Source organism: Triturus cristatus, chromosome 2_1 (assembly GCF_964204655.1).
Source record: "Triturus cristatus chromosome 2_1, aTriCri1.1, whole genome shotgun sequence".
Taxonomy (NCBI): domain Eukaryota; kingdom Metazoa; phylum Chordata; class Amphibia; order Caudata; family Salamandridae; genus Triturus; species Triturus cristatus.
The window spans coordinates 1,194,422,983-1,194,450,973 of record NC_140581.1 but is presented as its reverse complement, the minus strand read 5'-3'; the positions used below and the strand labels follow the sequence as shown (position 1 = coordinate 1,194,450,973).

The following is a 27,991-nucleotide window of genomic DNA, read 5'->3' as shown; positions in this document are numbered from 1 at the left end:
AACATGTGCTCACATGCTGGGGAAAGACTATACGGGTCTCAGGGAGGGGTGTCAAATTTTAACCAGCACTAAGGTTTGAAATCACAGTTTTTAGCCTTTTTATACTGATCGTTTTTACTGTAAAGATTTGAATTAATTATACAGTTAATAAAAAAACTTCAAACTTATTATACCCTAGTGTGCGCAACCCGGCCCAGGCCCCAATGTTATTAAAAGTTGCCCTCACATACTGGATGATGGTCATTAAATATACATCAAACATTACACCATATGCACAGAATATACCTCTCCTCGGCCTCACCACTCCAATGGGCCCTCTGACTTCAAGGCGCTTGCAGACGTGGGAACAGGCCGGGGTGGCCACAGTGGGGACACCGTTTGGTGACGGTATGCTGTTGAACCACTTGGATTTCATACAAGTACACAAACTGCCAGATTCCCTTTTTCTTACGCCCACGAGCATACTATGGTATGTCAAACTACACTGGGCTCGGATTGGTACTGAAACGAACACCCCCGAAATCATACATGCGGTACACTTAATAGGCAGCGGTAAACACCTGATGCATTGGTTGTGTTGTGGATTGAGGGTCCACCTACCAGCACCCCTCACTCAAATAAGTGACAAATGGAGGCAAGATATCGGAAGGGAATTGTAGGACAAAGAATGGGAAAATGTTCTAGCCTTCCTGAAGCAGATCTCAAGTAACTCCAGAATCAAACTAATAAAACTCATGATCCAGCATGGAGCGTACCTTACACCACATAGATTACATACTATGTATCCGAAGGCGTCGGCAGCATGCCCCAGATGCCGTGAACCGATTCACGCATCGTAAGATTCCTGCACATGATATGGTCCTGCCCTGTCAACCTACTGGTTTCAAGTGACCGGGGACACAAGTAAGACATGAGGGAATGCCACTTGTTGAGCGGCAGATATTTGTTTATTGGGCCTTTATCCCGTCCCAAGAATAGTAAAGCACAAACTAAATTTGTAGATCTGGCACTGCTCCTTGCGAAGTGCTAAACAACAAAAATGTGGAAATCCACATCCCCTCCGAATATCTTGGCCTGGAGGGAGGAAGTCATTAAATGGGGAACGGCAGAAAGCGGTGCACTCCACAGAGAAGAATACAGAGGCCTACAAAAGAAACCAATAGCATTGGACTGGGACGCTCTCATTGAATCATTCAAGGTTTTAGACCTACCGGACTCATGACCATATGTACCTTTATCCTTAACTTCTGCCCGAGGACACACTCCGATCCCAGCAGGGACCAAAGAGTCAGTACAAAAACACAAAAGAGGATAGCCGAGCAGCACAGCATACATGTGCGCTCCAAAAACCAAACAACTTAACCCCTTGTGTGCTGGGGATCAGGCCCCTGGGCATCCATGGGAAACAAACCAAAGCACAGGCTGTTTTTTTAAAACCCGCACTACACGTGCAAGAAATGTGAGAGGCCTTGAACAACACTCATACGCTGTAATTCACAAGGGGCTACCAGTGGGGGGGGGGGAAGAGTAGGGAAGGGTGAGAGGAAGTTACATAGTTTGTTAGTAATACACATCGAATACAATGATCTAAAACCTGCATAATATACAGTGGTGAAGGTTTCCATTTCCTTTTTGTTTTGCCAAAAAGGAATTGTACACTTGGAAATTAACGTTGTGATTTTATGTTCCCTTTTCTTTCTCTATAACTTATCAAATTTGCCTATTCATGATAAAGCTCAACTCAATGTCATGAACAGGGCCAAGTATGGTTGTATATGACTAAAATGCATATAAAGTTTGTTCTAAAAAAACAAAAAAACACATCATATCCATCTCAGCTGTGATCCTTCAACAGACAAAAGCTAACATATTACAAACTTTCTTTAAAAAACAGACGCCATTAATCCATTTTACACAAATTGTGATACCAGTTGGAGTCGTTATTTCTAGTGAAATTCATTTTATTACTTCTTCCACTTGGAGAAGACAGAATATTTTTCTGACTCCTTAATACAAGACATCCTTTGTATTCATGTTTCCTTCACATCTAGGTCCATCAAATTCATTTTTTTGCACCACCTACATTCCAAAGCTCATCATTAACAGAGTAGAAAGCCTGCTCTTTGACTAAGTCATGTGCAGTTCCATCTTTTAAGTAAGTCTGACATCAGTCTAAGAGTCCTTCCATAAAGCCTCCACTATTTGGCCAAAAATATACTTTTGAATCTGAATCAAACGTGGTCCCACAAATGAATATACAGACAATATTAGCTGGATTTTATCTCTATTTAAAAGTAAAGTGATTCTGGGTATTCCTCACAGCAAATTCACCGATTTTTTTTATGTCCAAGCAAAAGGGCTGTACAGCTCAATCTATTATCAAACCCTTGTTTTAAATGCACCAAAAAAATATAACTGCCTCCAACAAAGGGTCAAATATACACCATGCTTTTTCCCCTTTTTGTGCTGACAAAAGCATGTAATTTACCTTGGGACTGATTATTTCGAGCCCTTCTACTGCTATGCCAAATGTGATTTATTTTGGAAAATTCCACAAAATGTAGCTAAAAATAATTTATCAATACTATAAACACATTATTCTTGTATGGAAGAATATTCCGTGGAACGACGAGGAACAGTTTGTGAGTTAGATCAAAAGAACTAGAACTAATAATTAAAAAAAGAAAATCTTACCATATTGTACCAGGCAGACACTATTAACTTCTCTTCCTGTTCTCTCTGGATCTTTGTTTTCTCACACTCTTTCTAAAAATTACAATAAAGGTGTAAAATACATTCAGAAATTGCCTAAAAAGAGATATGCATGACAACATCAATATCTGTTTCACCTGTTTAGTATTTATTGTATTACACTTTTCACATTCCAATCTCGTTTTAGCCTGTGGCGTTCTGTGCAGACAATGCAGTATTTCGTTCTTAAAAAAAATATGGAAGAATGCAATTTGAAAATAACCTACAAATGTTCAGAAATGGTTTAAAAAAATATTTGCCAGATTATGCCTTCAAATTCGTCATTGGGGCAAACAGAGCCATATAAGGAAATGCAGTATCAGTGTTAAGAAGGAACACATTACTTCAGTGATGCAATGTACTCTGTAGTAAAATATTTCCTAACAAAGAAGCACAACAAACACTTTTTTTTTTCAAAGGGTCCATAGAGATCCGTTCAGGAGAAATCAACAAAGATCTAAGCCCCGCAAAATCCTTGTTAATTTTCATACCTATGCCCTTAAAGAGCAGATCCTCAACTTAGCCCTAAAACAAAAATCTCTTCCCGGTAAGGGATTTACTTTTCTTATTAGGTCTAATCTCTCTAGAGTTACGTTAGAGAAACAGTGGGAATTTGGCAGGCGGCTTGATGCATTTAGAAATTTGGGAGCAACTGCTCAGTTGGTGTTCCCTGCCGCCTTGAAGGTGATGTTCAATAATAAGTTTTTAATATCAGGTCAGTGCAAGCTGCTGACGAGCTCCTTTTAGATTTGGGGAATAAGGCGGCGGGTTAAAATATATGCCTCTTAACTTACGGACCAAGAAAGGGTTCTGAGTGTTAAATATAATTGCATAATTGCAGGCATTGAAAAAACAAATAATCTTTACTAATTAGAAAATGTATTATGGCTACAACATAAACATTATACATTAAAAGGAAAGGAGAGGGGAAAAGGGGGAAAGAAAAGAAAAGAAGGGAAATAAGGGAAATAGGAAGGAAAAGAAGAAATATATATGTAATGCATATACATACACATATACACATATATGTCCATGATTCCTTTTTTTTTTTTGCATACATTTTCACTTGCACATATGTTTTGTCTTAGTATAAATGGTCACTTTGGTCACTTTGGTGGGAAACTCGGCTCAGAGATCGGGGTGGGTCACGGGAGCTTGAGACGGGGGTGCCATCTGCTGGACTGGTTCCGGTTAGATACACCAAGGGTTCTCCATGGGAGGGAGGGGGGTTGGAAGGGGGGTTGGGAGGTCACGGGGTAAAATGTTTTATAAAATTCCTCATGTGCCAACTTTGTGTTCTATTGTACTACGCCCGGTGTATGACAACTTTAGACATGCTGCTATTTGATACAAAGGTAGGTCAGACGAAAGATGTTCTAAGTCCTCGGGTAAGGTTCGGTGGTGTTAGGGTCAGTTGTCGGGACAAGTTTTATGGCTATGGCTAGTCTAAAGATAATATCTTGGAACGTAAACGTCCTGCGTACTAAATCTAGGGCCAGGAAAATACTACAATATCTTCGTGACTCAGAGGCACAGGTCATCATACTGCAAGAGACACATCTGGTTCAAGATGAAAGGGATGCGTTAGTTAAAGGGAATAGTGGATCAACTTTGCAATTTCTACTTCTCAGTCCTTGACCTGTAGAGGGGTATCGCTAATCTTTAAAAAACATCTCAGGGCTAGGGTGTTAGATTTTAAGGTTGACCCAGCAGGTGGATGGGTTATTGCCTCTCTTTCCATCTGGGGTACTCAGTTTACTATGGTGGGGTACTATGGTCCTAATCAGGACGATCCGTCATCCTTGGAGAATTTTTTTTCTCACCTTTTGTCTTTTCCAGAGCCTGTAATTTTTGCAGGTGACTTTAATATTGTCTTAGACCCCACTTTGGATAAATCTCATAATAATCGGTCTCGAATTCCATCAAAATCAAGGTCCCTTTTGCTAAACGCAATGAAGCAGTATGGTTATGTAGATATTTGGAGGTTACGGGCAGGTGAACAGCTGGGTGTCTCTTATAGAAATTATAAATACCGACATCAGTCTAGAATAGATTTTGTACTAATTAACCATACCTTAGTGGATTTTGTTAAAGACATTAAATATCTCCCACTACATTTATCTGACCACTCTGCCGTAGTTTTGGAGCTTATATCACTGCTAAGGGTGCCGGCCAGGAGCTGGTCTTTTGATCGTTCCTTACTCTCCCACCCAGACGATGTTCTCTTCCTTAAGTCTGAGGTGAGCCATTTCTTAAAGATAAATGTAGGATCGGCAGGCCCCGGAATCGTGTGGGACTCCCTTAAAGCATTTTTGAGAGGCCTTATTACAAATAAAACGGCTTACAGGAGGAGGGAATATAGGGAGGCCGTGACATCAGTGGAAGCAGATATTGCTAAGACCCAGACTCAATTAGATCTAGTCGCTGATCTTAATACAGAAGCGGTCCGCTCTTCTTTGTTTGGAAGATTACTTTCTTTAAAGGGCCAACTAGCTTCGATCCTAAATCAGCGGATACAAGAAAGGTGGGAGGCCAGCAAACTCGCACACTTTCAGTATGGAGAAGGAGCGGGGAAGCTATTGGCATGGAAAACCAAAACGGACCAAGTCCGGAATAACATCGAGGTGATTAATGTCAATGGCTTCCCACTCTCCCGAGATGACGATATTAGATCTGCCTTTAGAGAATTTTTTCAAACTATCTATTGTCAAGACAAGAACATCAGCTTAGTTACCATTAAAGATTGGCTCAGTAAGATTACTCTTCCAACACTTTCTGCTGAGCAAATCGAGATGTTAGATAGTGAAATCTCAGAGGAGGAAGTTATTAAGGCCATACATAATGCCAAAAAGGGGAAGGCGTCTGGTACAGATGGCCTACCGGCCGAAGTATACAAAGTACTGGAGCGGGAACTTGTCTCCTTCCTGGTAGTACTATTTAATAATATTCTACTGGATGGTGGTCGTCCTCCGACTTCATAGGACAGTGCGTCTATAACAGTAATTTTAAAACCGGGGAAACCATCCACTTCATGTGGCTCATATAGGCCAATCTCCATACTAAACGTAGACTACAAAATATTTGCTTCAATTCTGGCCAATAGATTAGCTCTTGTTGCCCCCAACATTCTACACCCCGATCAGAAGGGGTTCGTCAAGGGGCGGCAGCTATATGAATTAACCTTTGACTTAATAGGGGCTATTGACTTGGCAGTTTTAGAGTCTCTTCCCCTGGCGGTCCTTACCTTGGATGCCACCAAGGCCTTCGACAGAGTCAATTGGTTGTATCTGTCGGAGGCCCTGGCAAAGTTCAATGTGGGAGCAGGGTTTCGCCGGGCAATTGGTCTTTTATATCAGAACCCAAGTGCCTGTGTACTGGTCAATGGCAATTTATCCGATCCCCTTAACATCACGAGGGGTACACGGCAGGGCTGCCCCCTCTCCCCGCTTCTTTTTGATCTATACGCTGAACCATTAATCATTCTGCAAGGAGTTAAAAAGCAATGTTGACTCCATGACGTTACAGCAGGCAGAAAACAATCAACAGACTTGGAGGGCATGGACAGGTAATCTGGCAACAATATCTCTAAAAAAAAGGCACCATTTGCAAAACCTGTGGCCAGTTACACTACAAAGACAGATGGTCCCTTTCATCCAACCACTCTGGTGATAGGGCTTCAGTCAACAGATCACTGAATAATTCTTAACTGGATTATACAAAAGGATGATCAAGTTCATGAAAAAAAGACTACAGAGAAATCAGTGATATGTCAAGTGGTTGGATTGATAAAAAGGAACTTTATACAATTTAGAGAACTTATTGGACACTGGAACTGTGAATTTCCACATGTGCCTATTTAATTAAATTCAGCAGCTCCTTTACTGGGGACAACAAGAGACATCAAAACCTTTACGGAGCCAATGTGGTTGCAAAGGAAAAAAACGAACTTGAAAATATTGAGGAAAATAAATCATGAGACAAGAAAACTTTATAAGAAATTCATCAGAAAGCTTACTTGTAGTTGGTGTGGGAATGAGGTTCGATGAGCTGATGGATGGGTCAGTATTAATGCATGCCAACATTTAACCTAGCAATTTTGATAATTTTGTTTTAGGTCTGTCACAAGAGTGAGCAATAGATTTGAGAGGATAAGATATGTCTTTTCAAGCCTCCTAGTGCTAAGGGCAGCTGGCATTACACCACTATAGCAATGGTTGTGTATGGTTCTAATCACATTTACATTAGCATCTGTTCTCAATTAGCACAATGATGCGTTAAATGAAGAACAATTAAATAAAGTGAGTGGGTTAGACAAGACTCGCACCTTAATGACAACTTTAAAAGCATAAATCAATAGCAACAATCCAGTACCACAATAACAAAAAACTAATTGTGAAAGACCTATCCCACACATTTTTTATGTTAAATGACAAAATATTTTGCATGCAGGAAGTGCATGGAAATGCAGTGATGTAAAGTCATACGAAGTTATGAATTTACAATGGAAATACAAAATAATATACACATAACTAATTAACCTATTGGAGCAGTCGAACAAAAATGTGGCGAGTAACAACAGAAATAAAACAAAAAGTCTCACAATCCTAATGCCCACTCAAAAACATTTGCAAAGGAGAGTTTTAAAACTGTATATTTTAAGCATGATTTACTGAAAAAGAAAGATTTATTTCAAATATCTGAATAATATTTTTTGTTTTACATACATGGGCTTATGTGATGGAGGAGCTATTTTTGAGGTTAAGTTTGAAATACTGCCAGCAAGAACAGAACCTCTATACATGTACGAAATCTAAAAAGAGCTCACAACTATTGAAAATATACTTTCAGAAATAGGCAAGCATGTACCGTCTGATGGAATTTAATCTGGAATTCTCAACTGAATTCTCAATTCAGCTGTGGCAGAGTTATGTTAGCAGTACACTAGAATTTGCTCCCACACAGGGCATCCGACCTGTTGGATATATGCACTTGTGAAAACTTTGAATGGCAACACAAACTGGAAACCACAGCGCAGCCTAGCAAAGATTTCAGCTGTGAGAATAGGATGTCCTCATCCTCATTCTCAGACTCTTGTGGCTAGAGAGAGGCAGATCTGGGTGGTATAAGGAGTCAGCCCTCAAACTCTTTAAACATCCTTTTCATACTATAGAGAGGTCAAGGCTGGACTCTTCTCACCACAAGGGAAACAAATGGGGTTGCAGATTCAGGGAAGAAGCAACAGCTCTATTGGTCCAGTGCAGAGGTTTGGAACAGGCAGGGAGTTGGGTCCCTGTCCAAACTCACAATAGCACTTACCCTAAGGTCCACAAAGAAAAGCCTTAATACACCTTGCTGCGGGCAAGATACTGTATCCATGAGGACCAATCTACTCAAATTAGTAGGGAGTAGTCTTTTTACTGAGGAAGGGGTCGGAACTCCTCAAAGCTCTACATTTTCCTATCATAAAGCATGGATATAGAGGCAAGGAAGGGTAAATTAGGCCTAAAAGATTAACTCTTACATAGGAAGTAGAGATACTGGAGTGACTGGAAGGGGTAAACAACCGCCACCCTGCATCCGTAACCCCGCATGCTGTTACAACGCATACCATTACCCCACAAGTCGTTACAACGACTTGCGGAGAGGGGAGAAGGTGTTGGATTTAAAATCCAACACCTTCCCTACAGTCCGCACAGACTGGAGTTGGAATAATAAATTTTACTATTCCAACATCCAGCGTCCCCCCTCCGCAAGTCGTTGTTACAACTTGCAGGGTAATGATATGCGTTGTAACAACATGCGGGATAATGGTATGTGGGGAAAAAGAGGCATACTCACTGGAAGGATATTCATAGTTTAATCTTTTTCTACAGGCAGGTAGAGAGATTTGGAAGCAACAGATGGGTAGAATGTCCTCTAAGGAATAGTTGGGAGAGTGGAAGAGATGGTGGAGCAACAGGGAGGATGCTGATATCCCATATATATTTTTTTTACAAGGAAGATTGAACTCCGACTCTGAATATGGACAGTCCCACAGAGACTAAGCAAACATTATTGAAAGCTAGTGTGTGGCACTCCAATATGTGGAGTCTAGTATGTAGACTGAAATAGTTAAATGTAATGTTTCTGAGGCAGTGGTCTTAAAACGTTTTAATACTGCATCCCCCCAGTGTGTGAAAAAAAGGGATCATCAGGCCCCCACAGAATTGGCAATAATTAAATATGGCTAAATTCATTAAAACATTGCAGTTAAGGTCTGTGACCCCTTTTCAAAATGTAATCAAATATATGATTGCCCAACATACTATTCTTGTCAGCCAGGTCTTACAATAGTGTAAAAGTATTCACAGTGTGATCATAAAAAATAGGGGGAGAAGGTTTGAAGAATATTTGGAGTCCCACCACCTTTGACACATACTCCGAGTCAGGAGACTAGGATATAAATAACAAAAGATTTTAGTGATGGCCCATTAAACAGTGGCTCACTACCACTCCTTTTTTGTTTGTTTGTATAAAACAAAACACTATTATCAGCATGATGCTTCTTTTGCCCAGAGCCTCACCCCCCCTTCAACCCCACCCACAGGATCACTGAAGCCCCCCCCCCCCGTGGGGCCCGCCCACCTTGTTTGAAGACCTCTGTCCTGAAGGATGGATTTGTGAAGTAATAAACATCTGTGAACCTTTTGGAGAGTGTTCTACTTGCACTGGGCAGCACCCTCCAATCTCTTGACACAAAATTTCAGTTACACTGGGGGCTTATTGATAGATTTTAGCCCAGGAGGCATGAATGGCCCACTAAACCCACTGGAAATTTCAAAAGGATTATTAAATGGAATAGAGGTCTATCGCTATCTTGTGGGGCTTCGTTTCATCCACCGACCATGCACTCCAGGCCTTTCTGCTCCCTAGCCAGTTGTGAAAGCTGGAGAAGATGGACCCTGATGTTTCACAACACTCCAGCTAGTGAGGCTCACAGAGACTTGCATTTTCAGTAGAAGTTAATACGATTGCACTATAAGACCATCCCAGTTAAGTTCCCTTGTAGGCTTTGATTGGTTGAAAGGGATTGGACCAAGCAAAGAGAATGTATGTATGAATGCCTGTGTGAGGTAGTTGCTCTCCCTGGCAAACGGTGACTTGCACCACACCTTGGAAATACCTGCCCCCCCACTTATCTGCCCATGCAAAAATCTATCCTATCCCACGGCATTGCGCTACCCATAGTATTTCCTGGCTTAGGACAGCAAAGGGGTGTTTGGGGGGTGAGGATGGGTGCGCCTCTGTTTTGCCATAGCCAAGACCTAAATGCATATTACAATCACATTAGAACCCAAGGAACTTTTGTTCATGGGACAAGGCAGTGTTATGTTCACGAGACAAGGTATTCAATATATGCTGTCATGTGGTCTGAAATGTTTTTTAAAACTTTATTTTGGGTTTTTATCCCATTATAAGCATCACAAGTAACAGTTCTCACAGTCTGATAAAATAAACAAGTTGCCAAGTTACAGAGTAAATAAAATGTCTGAGGTTGGCCAGCCAATCAAAACCATGGTGCGTATTGAATATGCTACTTACCAGTATGCATCTGTTCTTGGCATGTAGGGCTGCTGACATTCATATCTGTGCATAGATCGCCGCCTAGTGTTGGGTCCGGATGTTTGCACGTTGTTGTCCTGGAAGAGTCTTCGAAGTATCCTGGGATAGGTGACTCCTCCCCTGGACTACAGTGCGCATGGGCATCCTCTCCATCCTCAGATTGTTTTTCGCCATTGTGCCAGTGATGGAGTAGATACAGAAAGTGATGACCATGCTTACAGTAATTCTGAGAGCTGCAGCTGTTACAGGCGCCGGGGAGGAGGGAGGGCGATATGAATGTCAGCAGCCCTACATGCCAAGAACAGATGCATACTGGTAAGTAGCATATTCAGTTCGAGGCATGTGGGCTGCTGAATTCATATCTGTGCATAGAATACATAGCAGTACCTCCTATTAGCGGCGGCTACCAGTGCCAGCTGCAGCGGTCTGAAAAAGAGTTTTGAGAACAGCCTGTCCTACAGCTGCCTGCTGTTTTGATTGCACATCTACACAATAGTGTTTGGTAAATGTGTGTGTAGTGGACCAGGTGGCTGCTCTACATATATCATGCAAAGGGATGTTTCCTAGGAAAGCCATGGAGGCCCCTAACTTACGTGTTGAGTGGGCTCATGGTGGAATCGTTAATGTGCGTTTACCCTTTTGATAGCAAATTTGAATACATTTAACGATCCATCTGGCTATACCTGCTTTGGAGATAGCGTTACCTTTGTGGTGTGGGGCAAAGGCAACGAAAAGTTGTTTTGTCTTCCTAAAGATCTTAGTCCTGTCGATATAGTACATGAGGGCTCTCTTCACATCTAGTGTATGGAGTGCTCTTTCTGCGACAGTTTGTGGGTTTTGAAAGAAAACAGGCAGTTCAATAGTTTGATTCATGTGGAACTGCGATATCACCTTGGGCATGAATTTGGGGTTGGTACGTAGTACGACCCTGTTGGCGTGAACCTGTATAAATGGCTCTTGAACGGTTAGTGCCTGGAGTTCACTAACTCTTCTTAAAGAAGTGATCGCTACTAGGAAAGCTACTTTCCAGGTAAGGAATTGAATCTCGCATGAGTGTAGAGGTTCAAAGGGTGGACCCATCAGGCGTGTGAGGACCAAGTTGAGGTTCCACATTGGAGCCGGTGGGTGGTTTGGAGGAATTACTCGTTTGAGTCCTTCCAAGAATGCTTTGATGGCAGGCACTTTGAATAAAGAGAGGTGCTGCCTGTTCTGGAGATAGGCTGATATTGCGGTCAAATGGACACGTATAGAGGTGTACGCCAGATTGCATCGGTATAGGTGTAAGAGGTAACAAATTATGTTTTGGATGGATGCGTCTAGCGGGTTAATGTCATTATTATTGCAATAAATGATGAACCTTTTCCATTTGGCTGCATAGCAAGCTCTGGTAGTGGGTCTTCTAGCTTCCTTAATGATGTCCATACAGTCAGGTGGCAGGTTTAGGTAGCCAAACTCTAGGACTTCAGGAGCCAGATCGCCAGGTTCAGCTGTTGCGGATCTGGGTGCTGAATCTCTCCATGGTTCTGCGTCAAATGCGCGGGTTTGATCCGCAGCCTTTGATGCGGCACCACGGAAAGTTCGAGAAAAGTGGTGTACCATGGCTGGCGTGCCCACGTTGGAGCAACCAGGACGAGTGTCAGGGAGTGTTGTCTGAGTTTGCGAGCCACCAGCGGTATCAACGGCGCTGGGGGAAAAGCGTACGCAAATCTGCCGGACCAGTTCATCCATATCGCATTGCCCTGCGATTGTGGATGTGGGAACCTGGCGGCAAAGCTTTGGCATTTTGCGTTTTCGCTTGTGGCGAATAGGTCTATCTCTGGGTGACCCCATTGCTGGAAGTACGGTTGGAGTACTGATGGGTGTAACTCCCACTCGTGCATCTGGTGGCTGTGTCTGCTGAGCAGATCCGCCATTTGGTTGTCCTTGCCGGGGAGGTGTTCCGCCATGAGGAACATGTTCCTCTGAATGGCCCACTTCCACATGCTCTGAGCCAGATGAGACAACTGTGGAGAGTGTGTTCCTCCCTGCTTCTGTATGTAGTACATGGCGGTCATGTTGTCCGTCCGGATCAACACGACTTTGTTGCACAAGTGTACTTTGAATGCTTTCATTGCCAGGAAGATTGCCATCAGTTCCAGAAGGTTGATGTGCATCTTCTTTTGTTGTGTTGTCCATAGTCCCTGCACTGTGTAGTTGAGTACATGAGCTCCCCATCCCTGGAGAGACGCGTCCGCTGTCAGTATTATTTGTGGAACAGGCTCTTGGAACGGTCGGCCCTTGCAAAGATTTTGTGGATTCCACCAATGCAGAGAGTTGTATGCCCGACCGCTCACCAACACTAGGTCTTTCAACTGTCCTTGAGCCCAATTCCACTGACGTGCTAAGCGCTCCTGAAGCGGGCGCATATGTAGTCTCGCGTGTGGGACTATGAAAATGCAGGAGGCCATCATGCCTATCAACTGCATGAACACTCGCGCGGGAAGGGAGTGTTGTGGTTTGAACTTGGAAATCAGCATTTGCATGCTGTTGATTCTCACTAAATTTGGCTGAGCTGTGGCCGCCAGAGTGTCTATAGTCGCACCTAGGTACTGTTGTACGTGTGCGGGTTGGAGATGGGATTTTGGGTAATTTAGTGAGAACCCCAGACTGTGAAGGAGGTGAATGGTGCGGGACATGTGGCTGGCACATTGCTGGGCTGACTTTGCTTGAACAAGCCAGTCGTCCAGGTAAGGGTAGACGTGTATGTGCTGCCTCCGTAGATGTGCAGCCACAGTAGCTAGGCACTTTGTGAAAACTCTGGGTGCTGTTGTCACGCCGAAGGGAAGGACTTTGAATTGGTAGTGCTGCCCCTGAACAGTGAACTTGAGGTATTTTTTGTGTGAGGGGTGAATGGGTATGTGGAAATACGCATCTTTGAGGTCCAGTGTGGCCAGGAAGTCTCCCTGCTTGAGCAGCGGGAGGACTTGCTGTAAAGTAAGCATGTGAAAATGCTCGGAGAATGTAGCGGTTCAGGGGTCTCAGGTCTAGTATAGGTCTGAGTGACCCGTCCTTTTTCGGTATTAAAAAGTACAGGGAGTACACCCCCGTACCTTGCTCGTGGACGGGTACGACCTCTATTGCGCCTTTTAGTAGCATACTTAGCACTTCCTGCTGTAAGAGCGTTAAGTGCTCTGAGGACATAGGACGGTGTTTTGGAGGTATTGTGGGTGGAGTCTAGGTTAATTCTAGGCAGTAACCGTGTTTGACAATATCTTTGACCCACCTGTCCGTGGTGATGGAGTTCCACGTGGACAGGAACCTTTGTAGCCTTCCCCCGACAGGTGTTATGTGGTCGGGAGGAAGGGAGAGGGCGTCACTGTTTGTTCTTGGGGGAGGACCTGGTGTTGCCGTATCCGCGTCCTCTGCCCTTTGTGCTTGAGCCACGATAACCACCCCGGGTGTTTTTATCGTAGGAGCTTTGTGTGTTTCCCTTGTTGTAGGTTTGCTGTGACCCCTGTCCTCTACCTGCTCCTCTATTTCCGGGGCGACGAAAGGAGCCGCTCCGAAAGGACTGCGTTTGGAGAGCCCCCATGGACTTTGCAGTGTCTGTGTCCTTTTTTATTTTCTCTAGGGTGGTGTCAACCTCTGGCCCGAATAAGTAGTCGGGGTTGACAGGCTGGTTGAGGATGTTATTTTGTACCTCAGGTTTGAATCCGGAGATTCGTAACCAGGCATGTCGTCGCAACATGACGCTAGTGTTTATGGCTCTGGCAGCTGTATCCGCGGCATCCAGTGCACACTTAATGGATGCGTTTGTGAGGAGTTGTCCCTCCCTGATGAGGATCTCTGCTCCCTCTTTGAATTGGTCAGGGAGATGTTGGAGTAATTGTTCTAATTTGATTTGATTTGATTTGATTAAAAACTTATAAAGCGCACGTGTGCCCATGGGCGTCTTGGCGCTGAACAGAGACAGTGACTACCTGAAGAAGATGTCAGTGGCCTAGTTTACATGGACGAGAACATCCATGTTTTTACCTTTTTCCTGAATGACAGAATGGAGGGGCTGTTTTTAATTGCGATAGGAAGGAGATTCCAAGCCCTTGCTGCATGTAATAGGAAGCTTCTCCCTCCCCATCTAACCTGCTTGTATCTGACCGTTTGAATGAATTTTGATTGACTTGAGCGCAGGGTCCTAATGGGCTCGTATAGTTGCAGGTGGTCTCTCAGAAACTTAGATCCGACCCCTTGCAAGGCCTTGTAAGTTAGGCAGACAGATTTAAACTTTATTCTTTTCTCTATTGGTAGCCAATGTAAGGATCTCAGTTTATGTGTGATTGGCTCTGATCTGGGAACATCAAGGATCAATCTTGCTGCAGCGTTTTGTAGACGCTGCAGTTTGGCTAGATGTTGGGCCTGGATTCCAGCAAATAGGGCATTTCCATAATCGAGTCTTGATAGAGCAAGTGAGGTTACCACCGTTTTGCGGGCAGACATGGGGATGAAAGGCAAAAGTTTCCTAATTATTTTTAGGATATACCACATGGTGGATGCAAGTTGTATGTGTATGTGTATGTGTATGTATGTGTATGTGTATGTGTATGTAATGTGTCGTAGTGTGCTCGATCGTAGCGAGCGAGGAGCGCCTGAGTATTGGCAATGCGCCATATGTTAGCTGCCTGGGCCGCAACCCGTTTGCCGGAGGTCTCTAGCACCTTGGACTCTTTGTCCGGGGGAGGAGCATCACCTGTTGTTTGCGAGTGTGCCCGTTTGCGAGCATTCGCAACTACTATGGAATCCAGAGGTAACTGGCCTCTAATGCAGGTAGGGTCCCCAGGCGCCGACCTGTATTTCTTGTCGATCCTGGGGTTTATTACTCTTGCCCTGGTGGGTTCCTTGAAGATGTCCTTTGCTGGTTTGAGGACACCGTTCAACATGGGTAGAGTTTTTATATTCCTTTCTGAGGATGCGAAAGTATCCATGAGAAAGTCGTCCTCGACGGTGTCAGAGTGGAGTTGCACACCATGATTGGCCGCAGCACGTTCAATGAGGGCGTTGAATGCGGCAGTGTCCTCTGTCGGAGACGTTTTTGCTCCATAGAGTTGCGGGTCCTGTGTATCCATAGGTGCACCCGAGTCTACAGGGTCATCCCAAGCTTGGTCAGGGTCCTGTTGGCCTTCAGGGTCCATCTCTCCGGGGTAGGGGACGTGGTCACCCATGTAGTCCTCCAAAACGTCTGTTTCGGAGTGTGTGGGAGAGAAGGACTGTGGATCTTGGTAAGAGGAATGGAGAGGTTCGTAAAGAACTGGTTCCGAAGCCACTGGCAGCTTTTTCTTAAGCGGGATCCGGTAGGAGTCCAAAGCTGGCTCGGAAGTTATTCTCCTCTTGTGGAGCATCATCCTGCCGGTGTCGGCGTCGATGATGTGTGATGGAGACGTCTCTGCAGGCGTGATCGTGGTGTGGGTGACCCGTGTTCTGATTTGGAACAGTTTTGGGGCCGTGGATGGCGGCAGGCCAAAAGTGATGTTGGCTGGTGCCGAAGAGGCTGTTGGAGCTTTTATCGGCTCGGAGCCTGACGTGTCCTGGAGGACTGCTTTGTGTTTGATGCGTTGCGCAGCAACGGGCCGCACCTGGAGCGCCATAGATTCTTTTGCGCCGACCAGTTCTGTAGAGGCGGGCGTGGACTTCTTCGGCGCCAGTGGGTCATCGAGTCGAGGAGCGGTAGTGGCCGTCGACGTCGTTGATGAGTGTGCCTTTGGTGGTGCTGTCGAAGCGGTGTGAGACGCAGCAGGCAGTTTGACCTTTGGGGTCGGAGCCGATTGTTTCGGTGCCGGGAGCCGAGTAGGTTTGGTGGCACCGAAGGTCTTTTTCCGTGTGTCGGCGCAGATGTCGGCTGCTGCAAGCTCGGCACCGAAGTCTCGTTTGGTGCGGTCGGTGCCGACGGGTTTTGCTGGCGTCGAAGGTGTGGTGGGCCTCGATCCGACCAGCGTCACTTTTGGTTTCGGTTTCTGGTGAACCAATACAGCTTTCGGTTTCGAAGAAGGGAAACCAGCCGTTTTGGGTAGTAATGGCTGCCGCTGAATGTCCGAGGCCGGGCCAGAGGGCGGGGCCGAAGAACTGCGGGATAGGTCTTGGGTAAGGCCCGAAGGCGATCCCTCGACCGGAGCCATAGACTGGCGCACTGGGATATCCTCAGGTAGGCCTTGCTCGTCACCGGAGCTACTCTCTTCTGCCCCTAAGGCCTCATTGTAGTCTCCTACCTCGGTGTCGGCTTTATCTCTGTGAAAGAGTCGTTCTTCGACGTCCTCCGAGCCGGAGTCGTGTTCGGAAGCGGGGCTGGAGGGTAGGTTCTCCATGTCTTCGACATCTTCGTCCTCGGCGCTGAAGATGTTGGTCGGGGCCGGTGCCGCTTGCTGCGCTTCGAGTCTCGCTGCTCGTCGATTCCGGAGAGTCTTTTTGGATCGGCATTTGTTGCACACCGGGTGGACGTCGACATGGGGATATTTCGCATTGCATACAGGACACCGCTTGAATGGTGTCCTCGATTCCATCGTCGATGACGGGTCGATGGTCGGGTAAGATGCGAAAAAGTTGGTTCTGGAAGTTAGTAAACTAACAGATACTATCGATACCGATCGGGAACAGTACCGACGCGAACTAAAGGCCTTTTGGCCTGTAAAAAGTTTTTCCTAACTTGAGTCAAGATAAGCACATCCGAACCCAATGGCGGAAAAAAACAATCTGAGGATGGAGAGGATGCCCATGCGCACTGTAGTCCAGGGGAGGAGTCACCTATCCCAGGATACTTCGAAGACTCTTCCAGGACAACAACGTGCAAACATCCGGACCCAACACTAGGCGGCGATCTATGCATAGATATGAATGTCAGCAGCCCACATGCCTCGAACATGTCCAGTCTATGGCGGATATCTGGGCCAAGCGTGTGCAGAATCCACTGTCTAGGTTAGAAAGTCTTCGAGCGTAGTGGCACTTATCCAGGTCAGGATTCTGCGTGATGTACACAAATATTACAAACATTGTCCTATCTTTTAACAGTAGGGATAATTAATGTTGTCCAGGAAATAAAAAGTAATGCTGAGTGGGCTTTCTAGCAAAAGGTTTGTCTTCCTACCCATCATCAAACCTTCACCTTCCCTGGTGGAGCAAATCAGCATGTACACTCCTCCACCCCAAACTTGAAAAAACACCCAGGGCAGCAGGGATCAATGTTTGTTAAACAAAACACTGGAACCAATGGATGGCTAAGTATCCTGGCACAAAATACGTCTCTCTCTCTCTCCTATACCCATGTCATGCATTTCAGGGACCTTTTCGACTAGAATTGATGGTGTGACCTACTGATCTCCCCATGTTTAGTCTTGAAGTGCCCCTTGAAACCATGAATTTAGTTTAAACAGAAAAAAGAATAACGGTGTAGAGAAATCCATTGCTTATAGGTTTCTATTTGCCATCAGCATTTCAGCTACCTCGGGGAATTTGGCGAGTTAATACCCAAACTGCCCCCCCGGGTACCTGCCTGCAAAAGGCCTACTGGACACTAAGGATCATATTTCTAAAGTGAAATAAATAGAAATTGAGTGGGGAACTGGGTACCCTGGCATAAAGCAGAATGCCTTCTCTGGCCTCTAGTGCCAATTTGCACTTCAGCCCCCTCTTGGGCAGCAGAAAAGTGGTGGTACCCGGATATGCCCTCGCCAAGAACTGAAATGCATCCCAGAAAGTTATTTTTTATGACAAATAAAAAAGAAAGAAAAGAAATTGAGTTGGGCTTCTTAGTACTCAGAATGTTTCATTTCTATTAGAGAACACATCAAGAGACTTCCCTCCCATTCCACAACCCTGAGAAAGCTGACACTTAATGACTGCAAGGGGTAATTTATTTTCTACAAATGAAGAATTTACAGGGACTGTACACCTGGGCTTGTATAATGATCATGTTTAACCCCCCACCAGTTATTTCAAATATCACGCTATCAAACTGAGACCAAAGATGAGGGTGGTCTTAACGATACAGCGAAGACAACACACAGCTAATCACCGGGTTGTACCACGTTGGACCATGTCATTTGTCTTCAAAGCACCTAGGAAATCCTACCCACCACACACGTTTCAGAAACAGAGATGCAAGAAGACATAAGGAGGTGCGACGTCTTACCCTGTTCATGCTCTCCCTGCCCAGAATAACCTGAGAAGGTTAAATATGGTGGAAAAGTACTATTTCCTCATAAGCACATAGTGAGAAAACTACAATATTGTGCCAACATCAAATGTACTATCACATTATGAGCTTTAACCAATGCAAGACTTCGAGTATTTCTGCTAGGTTCACTCCTGCAAGTGTCAAGGTTGTACAAACAACTTACTTCCTGAAAACAGACGTTCTCAGAGGGAGAGCATGTAGATGCAGTGATGAACATGTATTTTAAAACAGACTAGGAAAGAACGGATGGCTTGGCTGTTATACTCTCTTTTGCAGCATGTGCCTAAACACTTCCAGAGAGTGGTGGCTGGTAATTTAGCAGGAAAAGGGTCGGTGGGCAATACACGCGCACACACAGTCACTAACACCCATGCATTCATACATGTGCACCCACACACACACCCATTCACAACAGTCACTCCCAAACATTCCTACATACACACGCGCATGCACAAAACAAACAAATAACATTGCACTTACCTGCTGCAGATCTCAGAGAGGGAAGCCTCAGAGGTTTGAGGAGGATTGGAACTGCCGCCTTCACTCATTGGCTGACCTCAGATTAGCCAATGAGAGGAGGCAGCAGTCTTACCTCGTCCCAAAGTGGGATGGACCCAGTGAGAGCTGCTGACACAATCCGACTCTGCCATGAGGTGTCCATGATAGACAGCACTTGATGCTTCAAGGCTTAAAAAGTGAATAACACAGGTCCAAGGCTATCAATTACGCTCTCCGTTGTCACAAGGGGGAGCGCCTTTAGGAGCTTTGCCAGGCTACAGCAGTCACAGCCATAGGAGCGGTGTCATCTTTAGCCCTGCAAAGTTCAGCTTAAGCCGCCAGGAGTCTGCACATTTTGTACATGTCTAGCTCCTGGCTGCCAGACATGAATAAGAAAAGGGTCTGTCAGGATGCCCGTTGCTCGGCCTGACAGACACTCTTCTTGTCGAGAAAAGGGTGGGGTTGTCTGGCCACTCCACCCATAAGAACGGGCAGTGGCTGCTTCCAGATTGGCAGAATTTGACTCAACCTAACCATGGAGGTAACCTGTATGTATAGCCTTAGCACACATAACGTAAGGAAAGACACACAAGTGATTTTCACATGGCTTTTCTACTGAATGGGCTCTACTGCTTGTTGCAGTGTTCAGCCGTCATAGTTTGCACCAAAGGAAGACCTTGCAGCAGTATTACACAAAGACATCACTGGCCCACAATGTTTTGTCTTTTTCTTCTTCTGCTCTTCTCTGTCCTACTCCCCTAGATACTTTCGTTGATGTATTCTATCCACAGTGTTACTGCATCCCTGGAGAGGCATCGACGTCCGTGCTATTCTGAGGGCTCCTATAGCCTGGTACTTCACATTCAAGATGACTGCTGGATATGGGTCTTTAGTTGATGAGGACTCCGGTCCTGATAATTCACAATGGTTGATGGCTGTAGTATATGGACCCAGAATCAACACAGATCCAGGGAAACAAACTCAGCCAAAAACGTTCATGGAAAGCTAGAGTGGTGGTGTTCACAGGGATAATATCAATTTTGATTACCTTGAATGGCCTGCAAATAGCAAACTTATAGTAAAGAAAATTTACGATTTCCCCATATTTATATACAACATACAACTCAGAAATTTGTGGGCAATAGCCTATGTATTCCCAAACAAAATTCTACCACTACCGCCAATAAAACAAAGTATCCCATGCATGTGGGCTGGCCTGTCACGTAGAGCAGGAAAGGCCCAAAAATGTGACCAGATGAAGAGAGGAGCAGATGCAGGATCAAGATAGATTTTTTTGTGTAGTGACTATCGTAGGTATTTTGGCAAGAACCGTCGGGGATCAAAGGAAACCCACTTGCACCAAACATTTTTTTAAAGTTAGGGAACAAGACGAAACTAGGGCGATGCAGCTTGCAAAGATATTTTTTCTTACCCAAAAAGCCCTGCAAATGTCAAGTTATGGTTTAAAATACACAATTTCCACAAATCCATGACAGAAAACGTTGCAAATTGTGGCCTACACCATACGTTCTACCATTGTGAATTGTCATGTAACTTCCAATAAAAACAGTACCTCACTTGCATAGGTGGGCCTATGGTACACAGCTGGTACGAGCTAAGAGTGTGCCCATCTGAAGAGAACAATGACTTATCATGGTTAAACATTTTTGCCTATTGCGCATGATAGTTGCACCCACATGTCTTAACATTTTTGTTGGGAAAGGGTGAGACTAAGGATGGCGGGACTATTGCCACTGGGCACAAGTTATAGTGTTTCCGTCACATAAATCTGAGAGAGTCCTGTTTTAATCTAAATTTGACATTTGCAGGGCATCTTGGATAAGACTATGTGGTTGGATCAATGCAAATGACAACTGTAAGGATTACCTGGGTCTCTACTTTTCAGAAATGCCAATAAGATAGTAGGGTACCTTGAGTGCTGGCTCACACAAGTCCCAAAGACTATATCGAATCCAAGGGAACAATGTGGAAAATGATTTGTTTTCTAACCCTTGACATTTGTAGGAACTTCAAGATAAGACTAGCAGAATCCATGCAAGAAACAAATTCCTAAAATAGTTACAAAAACACCTAGGGTTTGTTGGGTTTCCTGGGGCTATCCAACTTTGGGCCAACAGACAACATGCATGAGAACTGTGGGGTAACTAGGTTTTTGTCAATTTTTTGTCATTTACGGAGCATTCTAAGTAATAAGGGTGGTTGGATTTAAGACACATCAGTCTTGATTTCCCTGATCTTCTAATTCTCTAAAATGTCTTGGGATTGTAAATGTCCTTGGTGTCGGGCTGACACCAGGCCCAAATAAAGCCAAATTGTGACAAACAATGACCTTTTTGCAGCATTGTTTGCATGCTCTAAATAGGCCCCTTTTTATTTTGGGTCTTTACTGTCCTGTGGCATAAACCAACCAACATTTGTTTTTATAGGAAGAAGTGTTGGTGTGTGGGTTGGTAGGAGATTTGCAATTATCAATTGAGTTTTCATATATTTTTGGCTTACTATTGTAAGAATGTCCACAAGAACTTATTGACAGAACTACATTATACCCACATGGTAGAATGGATAATCCCAGTTCGGAGGGGTACAAATGATCCTATCCGTAAACTCATAATATTGGGAACATTTAAAAAAAATGCTTGTTTATTCATACCCAACTTAACTCATTAAGATTTCATTATGAAATGCTATAGGGGCAGTAAACAATGAATAACCTCTTTAAGCCATGGATTTATTGAAAGCCCTGGCTATGAGTGGTTTTTTGACAAACTAGATATACTACTACATATCTTTGAAGCTGGAAGAGTCCAAAGAACATAACCATATATTACTTTGATAATTGAGCTTTCAGTGCAAACAGTTAGAGATGAAGACTGTCTCTCTTTCTGTTTTTCACACACTTACATTCGCTATTTTTGGATGTCAACGATTAGTATCTTCAGTAAAACCTTAAGTGAGCTACACAAATAATACCTTGCTGAATTCAGAATTCTATGTAGTTTTTTCTACTTAGTTTTCAAAGGCATATTGGACTCTCGGCTCACCCACGGATTTAACACCTGCTTTCCCTACAAATTGTAAGTGGGCAGAACTGCTTCACACATCTAAAAATGAAACTAAGCACTGGAATCAGAAATTGGGAGAGCGCGGGAATGAGCTAAAGATCTGGATTTTGCACAACTGTAGCTCATCTCTAGTGAAAACTGCAAATATAATTTCAGAGGGATGATGAAAGCAAACATGGATCTACGGTCTGAAATATTTTTAGAAGATGTCCAATTACCTCTAACGTATGTATTGTCCTGTCACGTTCCTGCAATTGATTTTTCAAAGCCTGTACTTCAGGTGCGGAACCTTGGTTCTGTTTCGGATCTAATGTCCGGATAACCTACAAAACACAAAATTGTATTCAACATTAAACAAATATTCTATCAAGTAACAATAAAAATTACCCCAAAGTAACAATTTGCAGAAGTTCTAAAAATATAAAATGTTAGCCATTACCCTCTTACTTGCTATAACATCCATGTAAGTAAGTCACCCTTCAACCTAATAAATAGCGTCAATGAAAGCTGTCAAGAATTCCTGTCATACGAGGGAAGGAAAACGGTAACCAGCGAAAACGGACTACATCTCCCAGGATGCTTAGCGGTTGAGAGGTTATGTAAACAGGAGAGCTGTTACATAACTCAAGGGAAACACGCCCTTATGTAAACAGGAGAGCTGTTACATAACTCAAGGGAAACACGCCCTTATGTAAACAGGAGAGCTGTTACATAACTCAAGGGAAACACGCCCTTATGTAAACAGGAGAGCTGTTACATAACTCAAGGGAAACACGCCCTTATGTAAACAGGAGAGCTGTTACATAACTCAAGGAAAACACGCCCTATAAAGGGAGGAACCGGGAGGTACAAGGCTGTCGGATATTGTGTTTACACCGACGTACCTGCTTCGTGAAGAGCAGTGTTCCGGAGTGGTGCTCCAGTAAGGCAAGAACGGAGGTAGGTCGAGTCGTTACTCCCTGGGCCGTGTCTTGCCCCATCGTCACCTGTGAAGGACCCGGAAGCTCTACCGGTCAACCATTGAGCTTCGCTTTTTGACTCGGCTGAGTCCAAGCGCAGTGGCGCTTTTGCTGGTTGGAGTCGTAACTCCCAGCCCGACCAGAGACACAGGGACTGCCAGCTGTAACGCACACCAGGAGGGGTTTGCCGCGTTACAGACTCGGAAGTCCACAGGATCGATCGAGCGGCTGCTCTCGGTTCAGTCTTCTTGCTTGTGATTGGGGTATCGGTGACGCATCACCAGGAGGTGACTCCGCGTCCCGGTGCAGTCTGAGGAAGAGGTTGAGCGGCTGCTCCCTTCAGGTAGAGACCCCGGCTGGGTGTTTCCCTGACTCCTCGATTCTCCCCAACACTCTTCGTGCCCCTCACAGCCTACCGATTGGCATTGTCGGCCATTTCATTTCTGCCCTCTGTTGGCATACGCCGGGATCGGCGTATATGCAGAGGACGGTTAGGACCATCCGTGCTGGGGGCTGGTAACGTACTTAGCCTGGAGGATTCCAGTGACTATAACTTTTGTTTGTTCTTTGTATTTTATTTGCCTTCATTAAAAGAACTAACCCTTCACAAGTGGTTGCGTCCTCATTGTCGTGTCTGTTAAACGATCCTGAGACGTTCAGGGTGTTACAAAATATCCGACCTTAATAACACTAACTGTCTCCCGGTCGATAACAGACATGGCAACACTTGATGATGTGCTGGCTGCTTTAGCGGCCATGCAAGTTGAAGTGGCTGCCTCTAGGCAAGAAACAGCCGATGTAAAAGCCAGACTGGATGCTATCCAATTGGACCCGCTCACGCCCAGCACCTCCCTCACGAACCAGACCCCTGCGGTAGTAGTGGAAATGCCGGTAGCCATCCCCTTGGCAACACCAGAGAGGTACAGTGGGGATCCTAACACAGTGCAGGTATTCCTCACACAAGTGGCGCTACATTTATCGTGCAAACCAAAGGCGTTCCCCACGAGTCAGGCTCGTGTGGCTTTCCTTATATCCTATTTGGCTGGAAACGCGGCACAATGGGCCGTACCTCTGGTGAGCAGGGACGACCCCCTCTTATGTGATTGGGGTGCTTTTCGCGAGGAATTCCTGAAGGTATTCGACAGAAGGGCTGACTCGTACACGGCGGACCGTGAAATGCTTGAGTTGAGACAGGGATCCAACGACCTGGTGCAGTATCTCAACGCGTTCCGAAGGCTGGTTGCGGAAACCAAGTGGCCTGTTGCTAAACAGACGGCGCTCTTCCATCAAGGGCTGTGCGATGAGCTCAAGGACGCCGTGGCTCATATTGACCCTCAACCCAAGACATGTGAGGGCCTTATCAACCTGGTATTACGGCTGGAACATAGGCTTAGTGAAAGAAAGGGGGATCATGGGAGAAAAGGAAAATCCCTTCCATCCTATGTGACGGTGGGAAGTCCTGAAACTTCCACCGCATCCAAGGGAGAACCCATGGACATCGGCGCAATACGAGCGAGCCTCACAGCCACGGAGAAAGAGTCACGCCGTAAACAAGGATTGTGCCTATATTGTGGCAAAAAAGGCCACTACGTACGTGAATGCCCTGCCAAACCGAAGACGTCACGTTATCGGGCCAACCGGTCGGTAACAGCCGTGGTGGACATACCGGCGGAAAACTAGAGGACTCCAAGACCAGAGAAGGGGCATCTCGGAGTCACTCATCCATCCCTTCACTTTCCAACTCGGTCACTAAGGGACAACGACACCTGTTTATCACGGTGCACGTGGGAGTGCATGACCAGTGGATACCCGTTGTGGCCATGGTGGATTCAGGGGCCACTGGCATGTTTATGGACCACAACGAGGCATGCAGGCTAGGGCTCGTGCTTCTTCCCAAAGCAGTACCCGAAGACGTCTATGCGGTAGACGGAAGGCGATTGGTGACGGGGCCCATCGGACAGCACACGGGGGTCCTTCCGATGAGATATGGGAGGAACCATTTGGAACAAATCGATTTTAACATCATCCAAGCGCCCCAATATGGCGTCATATTGGGATTGCCGTGGCTACAGAAACACAACCCCTTTGTGGATTGGCCCACACATCGCATCGAAATGACGTCACCGTATTGCATCCTGCATTGTGGAATAAGAACGGAATCCCTTGACGCAGATGAGAGCGGGAGTCAGACAGTGGCTACAGCGGCAGAAAAAGATGTGGCTCTCCCCCAGGCTTATCACAGTTTTGAGGATGTATTTGATGAGGTGAAGGCGGAAGTGCTACCACCACATAGACAGTTTGACTGCCAGATCGACCTGGTGCCAGGGGCCAGCGTTCCCAGCGGCAGGCTGTATGCCCTGACGGAGCCTGAAAACGTGCATCTCCGGGGGTACCTGGATAAACTCCTCAAGCTAGGATTCATCCGCCCGTCCAAGTCTCCGGCCGCCTCGCCACTCTTCTTCATCCCGAAGGCTAATGGGGAGCTGAGAGCCTGTGTGGACTTTAGGGCATTGAATGCGATAACCGTAAAAAATCGGTACCCCTTGCCTCTCATCAGTGTACTTCTGGAACAGGTCAAGAAAGCTCGTATCTACACCAAGTTGGATTTGAAAGGGGCATACCATCTGGTGCGCATGAGGGACGGAGACGAGTGGAAGACCGCCTTTAAGACCAGGTTCGGCCTTTTTGAGTACCTCGTCATGCCGTTCGGTCTGTGCAACGCCCCGGCAGCCTTTCAGTACTTTTTGAATGAGGTATTCAGAGAGGAGTTGGATATCTACGTGGTCGTATATATCGACGACATCCTCATCTATTCGTCCAGTGTGGAGGAGCACGTACACCACGTCAAAGCTGTGCTCCAAAAGCTGAGGGAAAACATGCTGTTTTGTAAACTCAGCAAGTGTGACTTCCACGTCACATCCGTGGAATTCCTCGGAGTGATGCTGAGTCCAGAGGGACAGGAGATGGCAGAACGAAAGATCAAGGCGGTGAAAGAATGGCCGGTGCCCCAAAGCGTGAAGGACGTCCAAAGTTTCATTGGCTTCGCCAACTTTTACAGGCGGTTTATAGATGGGTTTTCAGGAGTGGTGGCCCCAATCACACAGCTACTGAGGAAGTCCAAGGAGTTTGTCTGGTCCCCTGAAGCGAACAAAGCCTTTGAGGCCCTGAAAAGCGCCTTTGGTAAGGCGCCGGTGTTGGCTCACCCCGATCCGGATCTCCCCTACGTGGTGGAAGCAGAAGCGTCGGATGTGGCGCTGGGGGCTATCTTGTCCCAACGCAACCACGACACAGGGGTGCTTCATCCCGTTGCGTACATGTCCCGCAAACTCAACGACGCCGAACGCAACTACCATATTGCGGAGAAGGAGCTTCTCGCAATCAAGGACGCCTTCACCGAATGGAGGCATTGGTTGATGGGGGCAAGACATGTGGTATCGGTGTACACGGACCATCGGAACCTACAGTTCATGACGGCCACTAGACACCTTTCTCCCAGGCAGCTGCGGTGGATGATCTTCTTTGCGGGGTTCAACTTCCGCATCACATATCGGCCGGGGACGGAAAACCGGAAGGCGGACGCCCTGTCCCGTCAATCTGCAGTTAAGGAACCATTGCCTGCGACCGAGCGTTCCATCATTTCCCCGAGGATGGTATTGGGGGTTATCCAACCGGATACTTTCCTGAGGGGAATAAAGAGAGGGATCAGGTCATTCGCATGGCGGAGGTGGCTCCTCAGTCACAGAGAATGGCAGCTGAAGGACGGGATACCCCTGAAGGGCAGGTGCCTATTGATACCCACGCCTAGGCTAAGGAAACAAGCATTCATCTGGTGCCATGACTCTCCATGTGCAGGTCATTTGGGCTTTGAAAAAACGGTGGCTAGCATGGGATGGCATTTCTGGTGGCCAACCATGAGAGTGGATGTCAGGAGGTGGGGACAGGAGTGTCCTACGTGTGCTACCATGAAGGCCGACCATGGCCGAACCCAAGGGCTCTTACATCCACTTCCGACCCCGGATAGACCATGGGATAGCATATCACTGGACTTCGTGGTGGGCCTACCGGTAGACCAGGGGATGACGGCAATACTGGTGGTGGTGGATTACTTGACGAAAATGGGGCACTTCATCCCCTGCAAGAGAGTCCCTACGGCCGGGGAATTGGCGTCACTACTCCTAAAGAATGTGGTACGACTGCATGGATTACCTGGGGTGATCGTGTCGGACCGGGGGTCGCAGTTTACTGCGCAATTCTGGAAGACTTGGTGCACTGCGCTGCATGTTAAGACCGCCCTGTCCACCAGCTACCACCCTCAAACGGACGGCCAAACCGAGCGCCTGAACCAAACGCTCAAACAGTATCTGCGATGTTTTGTGGACCAGGGCAGGAAAGAATGGGTCGACTTGCTATGGGTTGCAGAGATAGCCTATAACAACGCCACTCACAGCTCCACACAGTCATCTCCGTTCTATAGCAACTATGGCCAACATCCCAGGTTCTTGCCATTTCTACATCCGTTCAGAGAGGACAGGATTCCCGCCACAGCGGACAGGGTGGCACACATAAAAGACACGTTGATGCGCTCAAGGGCTGTCCTAATAGAGGCCAAGAGAAGATACAAGGCTGCGGCAGATAGGAAGAGAAGGCCCGGGCCACTGTACCGCACTGGAGACTACGTCTGGATATCCACAAGAAACATGAGGTTTCGAAAGAACAGTGTGTTCCATCCCAAGTACATGGGCCCCTATCGTATTACCAAGTGTATGGGTCCCGTGAACGTGAAGGTGTGCTTGCCCCAGTCATTGCGGATACACCCTGTCTTTCATGTATCATTGCTCAAACCAGCACCCTCCAAGCCGTCTGGGACACCTAGGCCGGTATGCGTGGAGTCGGAGGTGGAG

General features: G+C 45.9%; 1 protein-coding gene across 4 annotated transcripts in view; it reads right to left on the bottom strand.

Moving 5' to 3' along the window:
- The window catches only part of HOOK3 (hook microtubule tethering protein 3), a 1,476,018-nt gene that overhangs the window by 134,628 nt on the left and 1,313,399 nt on the right, over positions 1-27,991 (bottom strand). For all 4 annotated transcript variants that reach the window (XM_085636641.1, XM_085636638.1, XM_085636639.1 and 1 more), the window contains 2 exons: positions 22,350-22,454; positions 2,695-2,766 (listed from right to left, as the gene is read on the bottom strand). In XM_085636641.1, the coding sequence (XP_085492767.1) occupies positions 2,695-2,766; positions 22,350-22,454 (177 nt within the window). The remainder of the gene's footprint in view (positions 1-2,694; positions 2,767-22,349; positions 22,455-27,991) is intronic.